General features: G+C 47.2%; 1 protein-coding gene and 1 long non-coding RNA gene across 3 annotated transcripts in view; one reads left to right on the forward strand and one right to left on the reverse strand.

The window, feature by feature from the left end:
* The window catches only part of LOC106962237 (uncharacterized), a 20560-nt gene extending 12424 nt beyond the window's left edge, over positions 1-8136 (forward strand). The window contains exon 3 of the long non-coding RNA XR_001427930.1: positions 7533-8136. This is a non-coding gene — a long non-coding RNA (uncharacterized LOC106962237). The remainder of the gene's footprint in view (positions 1-7532) is intronic.
* The window catches only part of bcor (BCL6 corepressor), a 50478-nt gene continuing 40330 nt past the window's right edge, over positions 78-10225 (reverse strand). For both annotated transcript variants that reach the window (XM_015056516.1, XM_015056509.1), the window contains 5 exons: positions 4725-4891; positions 3630-3775; positions 1871-1948; positions 831-984; positions 78-732 (listed from right to left, as the gene is read on the reverse strand). In XM_015056516.1, coding sequence (XP_014912002.1) covers positions 402-732; positions 831-984; positions 1871-1948; positions 3630-3775; positions 4725-4891 — 876 coding nt within the window. In that variant the 3' untranslated portion in view covers positions 78-401. The remainder of the gene's footprint in view (positions 733-830; positions 985-1870; positions 1949-3629; positions 3776-4724; positions 4892-10225) is intronic.

Genomic DNA, 10225 nt, shown 5'->3' on the forward strand with positions numbered 1-10225 from the left:
GTGCGGCGGGCTATCACACCCCCCCCTCAGGCGCCTGAAAGGCCGCCCGATAAATTAAAAAAAAAAAAAAAAAAAAAGCTTTGAGGAGCAGTGAGCAACGTCACAAAGGGGGGAAAAAAAAGCTCTCCATATCATATATACTGTATATATTTATTTATACATATATTAATTTATAAAAATAAGACCATTATTAAGTCTATTGAGTCAGAAATGTGTCGATCCTTAGTTAACGGAGAGAAATGTTTCCGCAGCCCAGTCAGCCGGTTGGGTCAGTCCGTCTGTACAGTGCACCGGTGCTGGTCCGGGACCGGGCCGAAGCCGAGAGAACTAAGGGTCACGCTAAGGCATATCTGTAACCTCTGATTGGTTCTAAAGCAAACGCCGCTCGGTGAGGAACAAGGTCAGGATGAGGCCAGCCTGCCCGCCGCCTTCATTTTGTCCTTGAGTTTGTCCGCCGGGTGCTCCCAGCGGTCGTCCAGAAACTCCAGTGTTGAGCCCAGCAGAGCGGCCAGCTCCGCGCTGTCCTCCACCAGGTCCAGCAGGTCCTTGCTGTCCGGGTGGAAGCCCTCCAGCTCCTCCGGGCAGGAGAAGAGCTGCGACAGGGACGCCTGCCGGTAGAACTCGGCCTCGGCCACCGTCACGACCTCCATGTGGGGGAAGGCTTGCCGGAAGGCGCGGGCGGACATGCGCAGGCGCCGGAGCACGTCGGACAGCAGCAGCCAGTTTCTTGGTCTGTAAAAAAGGGGGGGGAGGGAAGAAGTTGAGGAATGAGGGCGGGCGGAGGCTATAAAAAATAAGTAGCAATGTCTGCTCCGGAGATCAAAGCTCACCCCTGGGAGAGGGACACCTGGATGTTGTAGCACGGCAACAGAGGTCGGTCGGAGAACTCAAACTCGAACACCTCCCTTTTCTCGTCCTCGTCCTCGTTGTCTGGGCCGGGGGCGTCTGCCAGGATGTTGTAAACGCCGCCTTCTTCGCCGGATTCTGACACGCAAACAACAACATGAGTTGGCATCGATGTCGTAAAGAAATGACCTTGATTAGAAGAGGTTTGCTGACGGAGCAAACGGTGCATTCCTACTGCAAGAACCTTTTCCAGCTCCCACGGTAGTTTCTGGTGATGTTTCTGTTTCTAAATTAAGCACCAAAGAGAATACCAGATTATATTTTTGACTACACTGAACTACAAGTTGAGGGTTGTTTTTTTTCCAGCAATCTTCCATCTTTTTGTTGAGACTTACGTAGTTTCAGTTAACTTTAAAAAAAAAATGCTATGGGAGTGATTGCTATTTTTTCTTTTGTTTGCAAGTGATACTTAAACCCAGAAACTAATTTTAAACACGAGTTTATGTTAAGATCAGCCAGAAAATATAAATTCAATAAGTTCAATGAGACGACAAGGAGAGTAAACATGAAAGCTACATGTGGTTAATCGCATTTTACTTCTGTTTCACAGTGTAATTGCTGCTTCTGAATAGATTAATCTTTCGATGAGTTTTAAAGTTACTGCGCATAAGTTGTAGAGTGTATTCACTTTAAAAAATAAGTCAGTTTTAGAGCTGAAAATTGTAGATTTTTTTATTTCCAAAAACAGAAGCTTCTTTCTTTTGTCTCGTACTCTGTAGTCGAGATCGGGCCGGTTTTAGTTTGAAGTGACTTTACTCAGGTTTTAAACCATAACTGCTGCACATCTGAGATGAAGGCTGGTCTAGTTTCACAGTTTTGGAACAAATCTGAAGCAGCAACATCCCTGCAGACAGAGTGGAAACACACTCAACCCGAGGCCAAGGGGAGATAAAAGGTTCCTCACGGTAGAACTGCACCGTTTTTAAAGCATTACAGGACAGACAGAGTGCTGATCAGTACTCACCACACACAGCACTGCCATAGAACTCCCAATAAAGCCCTGGGTCGTCATCTGAGCGGCCCTGAAGGTCAGCAAAATAATCTGTGGAGAGAGGAGAAGCCTGTTATTCAAGAGCCGGGCGCCTGGGGACAGGCAACGAGGCAAATACAATTGCCCTTGGAGACTACAGCAGACAAATGGATAAAGAGCACAGTAAAACAGAGGGGGAGAGGGAGCGTCAAGAGAGAGAAAGAAAGAGAGAGAGAGTGAAAAGAAAAACAAACAGAGAAATGTTTTGAGGTGGTGATGGTCAGAGGCCGGGGGCTGTACGGCGGGGGAGGAGAGCGACCGTCTCTGCTGGGTTAGAGCCGGCTCAGTTCAGAGCGGGGCCACAGACGGCTGCCAGGAATCAAACAAGAACCACACACAGTCGCTCAGAACGAGAGCGCACACACACAGCAGAGAAAGAGAGAGAGAGAGAGAGAGAGAGAAACAAGCAGAGGGAGCTGGATAAGCAACGCGGTGTGTATTCAGCACGCGCGCGCACATTTGCAGAGCGAGAGCCGGGCTCCGTGCCAGCGCTGAGGCGTGGGGCGTCTGGCGTGTGTTTGGAGGGATTAACGGCCTCCAGATGAGTGGGACCAGGTGGAGGGAGGGCGGCGCGCAGCTCGCTCCTTCTCCTCCAGCTCTCACGACATCGATCCGTCCCGTCGCCTCAAAACTCAACGCCGACCGCCACCTGTCCGTTTTCTCCCTCGCGCGACGGGTCGTAACTAGTTCGGCGCTCAGGCGGAGAGAGAGGCAGCTGAGCATGATTTCATTTCCCTCTCGTCCCGCACACAGAGCCGTGTTGACTCAACTTAACTATAAACATCCAGACGAGCCCTCGCAACACACACACACACACACGCACGCGCACACACACACACACCACACACACAAACTCCAAACACAGAGCGTGTCAGACTCCGGCGAGGCTGCCGTGCGAAACGACAGGCGCTCTCCAGCCAGAGCGAAGCCTTTTTTTTTTCCCCCTCCGCACGTACGCCGAGCAAACACAGTGGCCGTTGCTAGGTAACCAGATAGAGGAGCCGAGAGGCGGCAGCAGCACGCACCCCGGCGAGCCGAGAATCCCTGTCTAACAGGTGGCCGAGGGAGGGGAGAGGAGTGCGGAGCGGAGGAGGCGGGCGCCTGAGGGGAGATGAGATGACAGAGATGGACGTGTGGAGCTGCTGCTGCTCCGAGGTGGAAGAGGAGGATTTACAGAGAGGGAGTCCTGCCAGCAGGTTGAGCAGAGGTCAGAGCAGTGAAAGAACAGCAAACAGAGAGAGCAGGCATGGGGGGGGCCACTGGGAACAGGGTTGGTGACCAAGCTTTTAAACCGTTTACCCCCGGCCCTAACCTTGATCGCCACTCTTCTGAGCTTCTTCTCTCAGCAGCTGAAATTCACTATTATTCTCATTTAAATGAAATTAAAGGCGTTTGGTATCTGACCCCAGTATGTTCTGAGCAGAGAAAACGAAAAGTCCGGAAACATTTTTATTTTGGTTAAGTTTCCACTTTCTGAAAAAGTTATGTTTTTGTGCCGATTACGTGCAACTCTCTCTCTCTCTCTCTCTCTCTCTCTCTCTCTCTCTCTCTCTGGGTTTGTTGCCACTTGTTCCGCTCAATACCATGAAGTCAGTTTAGAAAAATGTCCACATACACGTTGTGCGCTCCCCTTTTCTCGGAGCCTTAATAACCTTACACTGGAGTTTTGTTTGAAAATGTAAACAACACTCACCGGAGAGGAAACGCTCCATGCTGTCGCTGCGGGTCATTTTCAGCAGGCTGCGGCCAGAATACGTGGCCAGAGTGGGGTCGGCTCCGTACGACAGCAGGACCCGCACCACGTCCAGGTGGTCGTTCTCCACAGCATCGTGGATGGGTCTAAACACGCGCACAATGATGCACAGACGGAGGTTACAGGGGGTTAGAGGGGGCTTGGTGAGAAATCACAGCATGTGTCATTAATATTTATGCTCCTTTAATCTGCCTTGCCCCATAACATGCACCTTATTTATTCCAGTTTAAAACTATTTAATATGAAAATTACAGTTGCTTTTAATAAGCCTCGTCCTTTCCCGCATTTCGTCTTTGCCCCACTTTACTCAGATACCCTTAAATATAATGGAGATGCACCAATCCACTTTTTTCACTTCCGATACCGATACGGATATCGGAGGTTTAGAATTGGCCAATACCAATCCGATACAGAAAAACTGCTGAATTTACTTAAAATGTTTCTTTTTTTAAAAACACAGACTTAGATGGACTGCATTACAAATTTACTTGACAACTCTGACCCAGTACAGCACACCTAAATGCACAAATAGCTCCACAAGCTTGATCAGCATGTAAAAACAACTTTTATAGTGCAATTAGGAGTATAACAGCCAATGAAAAATATTCTCCCACCCCACCCTCCCAATACTGGGACCAATACAGATATTAATATCGGATCAGCGCATCTCTAAAATGTAACATAGCCATTGCCTTCAGATGTCACCAAAAGGTTTTGGCACTATTGGTGAAAAACCAATGCTAATTTGGGAAATACAGGGCAAAAAACCTGAAGGAGTTAAGACTTTAGAGGACCTTTAATTTCTAGCTATAGCTATATTAATCAAAATGTATGCATCCAATGAAATAGCCCAGTCAAAGTCTAGAACTATATATAATTCTGTGGCAACAATTGAAATTTGTTATATACAAAAGCTCACCATCTACTCTGACAGAGCTACAGCTGTTTTGAATAGAAGAATAGGCACTGAACACACTGAAGGGGAATGTGTGTGTGTGTGAGAGAGAGAGAGAGAGAGATTCTTTTTTTATTTACCTGGTCCCGTCCTGTGCGCTGCAGTTGATGTCGGCGCCATAATCCAGCAGATGTTGAACGATGCTGAGCCAGCCTCGGGCGCACGCCTCGTGGAGTGCGCAGTAGCCCGCGTAGTCTCTGTGGTTGACCTCGCAGACTCTGTTCTCCAGGCAGTACAGCACCACCTCCTGAGAGAGACGACAACAAAACAAAACGGTGAGCCGCGCTTTTCGGCGCGAGAGGGTGTTTCTCTACGCGTGATGACAAAGAATACACACGAGCAGACACAGCCTTTCCCCTTTACGGTTCCTGTGGGAGAGGAATGACGAGAGAGGAAGAACTGAGTGTGCTCTTGCGCCGGACAAACATACGCAGAGGCGCACAAACGCTCCATAATACCGGAGCTGGCGCCAAACGCATCGAGGAGCCCGAGAGTGACTCAACTGCGTTCTGCCTGCCAGATTCTGCTCGCGCATGTACGCGTGTGTGTGCGTGCGCGCGCGCGCACGTGTTTGTGTGTGCAGCGTGATTGGGGCCCGGACGCCGCCGTGGCAGCCAGCTACAATGGCTGGGCTCCGAGCGCGGCATAATGGAAGCGGAACAAAGAGATTTGATGGAGGCGCTTAAGAGCTGGAAGCGTTTTCTCTGGTCTAAGGCTGTGACAGTTGGGCGTCCGGCGCTAAGTAGTCAGAATGGTCTTTATTGGACGGGAGCAGCGTCTGCCGCCATTAGGCAGAGAGGAAGCAGAGAGACAGGAAGCTGCTTGGCAGCGTGTGGATACAAGGTCTGCTTGGGTCAGACGGAGAATTTCTACACTGCTAACGTGCAGCATGCGGAGTAGCGCATTCTTAATGTGATTTCAATAAGCAGAAATGTCTCAGAAATGTTGTTTTCTTTGTTTTGGATTAGACATGTAAAGTCGTACATTTAAACTCCCAAATCAAAGCTGCAAAAAAAATAAAAAATAAAAAAATGTAAGCAGACTTGCACGAATTTTCTGTTTTCCATACAATCAAAGATCCTCTCCAATCATTGAACATGCCTACGTCAAACACCAGCGTTTTTTTGTGCACCGTGAAAGCACAACCATTGATTAGCTTAGGAGTTACAAATATGTTAAGATGTTTTTTTATGGGGTTTTTCCTGTGAGGCAGAGACGTGCAGCTGAGACTGGTGGTGGGGAAAACAGAACCTCCTGCTGCTGCAGTAACAGCCGAGCTGAGCTGCTTCCTGAACAACTCCCCGCCGACTAAAAGGACAGATCGTGGTTCCTGCGAATTTTCCACTGTGAAATGACAAGTTTCTCATAAGTTTTTACACCCCTCTCGTCAAAAACAAAAAAATCGTGATGAGACAACAAGCTGGATTCCTGTTCAGCGGTAGGGTGCAGGGTTATTCCACTGATCTTTGCAGGCATCTGGATCAGCTTAGCTCAGGTCAGTTTCAAAACCCATAACAAACTGTTGGGGTTAAATCTGGAGCGGATTATTCAACAATAAACACAGATTCTTTGAAGCACACTTTGTGATCTGTGACGCCTTTATATTGTTTGTAATAACTTAAAATAGGGGCTTAAGTACTCTGAACTACAGGTTTAGAGTAAAACTCTGATCCAAGAAGGTCTAGAGGCCAAAAGCAGATCAATTACCCTTTTTATTTTTTATTTTTTTAATGAGTGCAAATCTATACGTCTTCTGTCAGTATTTGTAACAACTGATAAAAAGAAAATAAAGCAAAGAACTTATCCAGACGTTAATCTTCACAACCAAAAGACTTGGAAAACGATGAGATACAATTTAAAACAGTTGGTAACATAATGTTCATCTGACGTCATCGTTTATAAAATAAAAGTGAGAACTTTTTTATTTAGAGCCGATGAGCAAAAAAACAGTGAATTTAGAGAGGAAAATATCTAGTTTTTCTGTGTTTTTCTTTTAACTCACCTTGGAAATTACATTTTTACATGAAAGTACTAAAAAAAAAGATGCGAAAAATCAACTATTTCTAAATGGCCTCCCCCCTCCCACACCTCCGTCGTGTTTCAGGATCCTAAAAAAAAAAAAAAAACGCTCCGTTATTAAATATTTATATATGCATGTGAATGCAAGGCTCGTTTATCCAGATGCATTCAAACTCCGTTCTGCAAGCGGTCCTGTTGCCGTGGGGAGCCAGAGCGGCTCATCTGAACCTGGGTATACGACACCAAGCCTCCATTTCTATGCTAATTCTGGCCAGCCATCTAAGTCCAAGTGTTTATCACGCTCCCTCCCCACCCTTTCAGCACTTGGAGGGTGGAAAAAAAAACCCGGCAGTGGAGAGAGAAAACAGGCCGATGGACGGGAGGGACGAGCAGAGGACGGAGGGGACGAGAGGCAGGACAACCCGGCAGATGACAGATGAATGAATCCGTGGAGGAAATCTGCTGGGGCCGTCCTTTGGGGCCACAGCTGATAATAACAAGAGATGAAAGGGTGGGGTGTGTGTGTGTGAGAGAGAGAGAGAAAGAGGAGTGAAACCAGGGCGGAGAGATGATGCCGAAGAAGAGGAGGCAAAAGCGGAAATCCGGAGTGGGAGAAAATAGTGAGCGAGTGAGAGTGAACGGGGAGAAACGAGGGGAGGGTGGGAAGACGCTCCAACTGGTTTTCTCTCGCTGCCAACACTCTGTTTGCCTGCTGGAGAGAGATTCAGGAGCGCTGTGCCGAAGCTCCCCTCTGGGGGATTCCACTCGCTCTATGCATGTGTTGTGTGTGTGCGTGTGTGTGCGTAAGAGTGAGAGCAAGTGTTAGAGAGACTGACAGCTAGGGAGTGTTGATATGCAGCGTGCCAAAGTGTGTGTGTGTGTGTGTGTGTGTGTGTGCTGCTGACGCGTGTGGCTGTGGAGGAGGCGCAGCGCTAAACCTCCGGAGCCGTGTTTAATATCGCTGGGAGAGAGCGAGGAGCTTAGCACGAAAGCCCCGGCTTCCCGCCAGACGCGAGCACACACACACACACAGACACACACACACTCCTCCGCAGTAAAACGAGACAACCTCCCCCCCACCGCCACCTCCCCTCCGCTGCGCTCCTTCCTCTATTCTCTTTTCTCGCGCTCCGTCCTCTAATCTCCCTCTCTAGAATGCTTCCCCGCGCTCCCCTGCAATCAATGCATCACTCAGACGTTTAACCCCTTCCGGCGCTGCCTGCGTTGGATGCGTGTCACATGTGTAGGTGATGCATGAGCGCATCTGCCAGACTGGAGTTTTCCGGCGAAAAGGAAAGTTGGTGCGTGCTCGGAAAAGTGAAACGTGTGGGCGGGGTGAGGATTCAGTGAGACTGAAGGCGCTGCCGCTGCCGCCGCCGCTGATGATGATCTCACAGTTAATTAATCTAACACTGAGCCACTCAGATTCTATTAACAAAGCTGAGAAGAAAAAAGGGGAGAAACGTGTGTGTGGATGGGGGGAGGGGGGAGGCACGTGGGGTGGTGGGGGGGAGAGAGAGAGAAAAGTCACCTCTGGCTGCCGTGATAAATGCCCTCCTTTTCAAGCAGTAATTTGCGCCACGTATTCCCCCTCATCCACATGCAAAACGAGTGATTCAAGGGGCCTAATATGAGTCACTGTCTGTTCTGGTGGCACGTCAGACAGCCACTGAGGCAAAAATAAAACAAAAAAACAAAAAAGAAGTTGGTGAAAGCTCGGGGTGACAGCTTGCTGACTGCTAAACCTGGTTGCTCGCCAACTTTCCAGCTCTCAGGTATAAGCCTGTTTGGACGTTTCCATGTCGACGCTCGGCAGCGACTTCGGGGGTAATGAAAACGAAGCAAACACCAAAGTGGAGAAGAAGAAGAAAAAAATCCATTTAAGTTCTTTGAATGGCCTCTTGAGCCCGGCTCTGAAAACAAATTAATCTGCTGCAGCCTCGTTGTTCAAAGGCCTTGCTTTAGTCCAAATAAAATCATTTGCAGACTAGATTTAAAAAAATAAAATAAAATAAAAAAAATAAATAAGTCGATTATTAGTACCAGAGTTGTACTAATATTAAACCCCAGCACGTAAAACTCAGCTGTGGGAATGGAAAAAAAAAAAGTGATGGCAGCAGAAGGCTTTTAAACAATCATTTTGTGGCTATATTGTTAAAAAAAAAAATCCCCATCAGGAAACATAATTTCCAAAGGGACTCATGTTGTTACAGTCTGTAAAAAAGTACAAAGTTGTAATGAATTATAATATCATATAGATCTGAGGAAAACACCAGTAAAAAAAAATGCTATCCTACGAACTAAATAGGCGGTGAAAGTGTGTAGAGGTCTTCCCTTATAGCCAATTCCATGAGTACAGCTCTGGTTTATTTGCAGCAGGACTTGCCTTTAATCTGTGCAGTTCAAACATTCACATTTCTGTGTGTACGTAAATAACTTCAAGAGCCAAAGACCAAGCTACACATGCAAACTACAAACGCAGAGGAAAAGGAAACTAGCTAAGTATTGATTTAAAATGGAAAATGATCTTTATGGCTGTTGTCCAACTATAAATAGTCCCAAAATTTAGCAGTGGTTTTGAAGTGCTTATTGCGCCAAATATTGTCCCTTTTGTTGTTATGCTAACCATAGAGTAACACTTGGAGCATAGAAAGCTGACAGCTTGTCATGGCTGCTTAAATTAGTTGGGCTATCTGCTCAGGGGTCCAGGCTGCTGAACACAAGCTGCTCGTATCGGAAATGGTAATGAGAGGTGCCTTTTAGCTTCCACGCACGACTGTATTTTTCACGACCCAAACGCATTCATTTCTATCTAAGCAGCCGGTTTTTCTGCCAGCTGGTCAGCAGTGTGCAGCAACAAGTGGGTGAGGGTCAAAACTATCTGAGGAAACTCATCTATATATACTGGAAATGAGAGGACTGAGTCATATGAATAATATGTTGTTTTTCCCTTTTCCTTTGCAGTTTTTCAGCAGTAGACTTTCACAAAACATAAATTTAGACTGCTTTTCATCAGCTCTTGTGTCAGGACCAAGATAGAGTGGGGGGGCATGAGGGGGGGGGGGTTCAAGTCAGCCCTCTTCTGAGCCGCTGAGCAAGTTAGTCACGGTCCCACAACAGTCGACACAGAGGGGGGATGGGTGTAGGCTGAGTAGGCTTCCCGGGCTCAATGCTGCGATGTAGCCATGACAAGCTGTCAGTGAAAGCAGCTGGCAAGGGGGGATTTAGGGCGAAAACAAACTAGGATGACCATGGGTTCTGTCGCGCACACACCATTTCTTGCCATTAACACAAACTAGAAGCTCCGAATTACTGCAAAACAAGACAGATAGCTGGATTTCAGCAGAGGGTAGTTCCTTCCGTAGAAAACAGAAAACTAATGTGACCGCTGACGTGCTTACGATTTCAAATGAACGACGTTTTACAATTATTTTCTGTTTAGACTATGCAGAGTTTCTCTCTGTGCCTTCTTTGATTTCTGAGAAGTTGGTTTTATCTTTTTTTTTTTTTTTTTTTTTTGGAACAAATGGGGAAGTTGCATTATTCCTTTTTTTTTTAGAGA

This window comes from Poecilia latipinna, unplaced genomic scaffold (genome assembly GCF_001443285.1).
Source record: "Poecilia latipinna isolate Pla-1442-1.1 unplaced genomic scaffold, P_latipinna-1.0 Scaffold60, whole genome shotgun sequence".
Taxonomy (NCBI): Eukaryota; Metazoa; Chordata; class Actinopteri; order Cyprinodontiformes; family Poeciliidae; genus Poecilia; species Poecilia latipinna.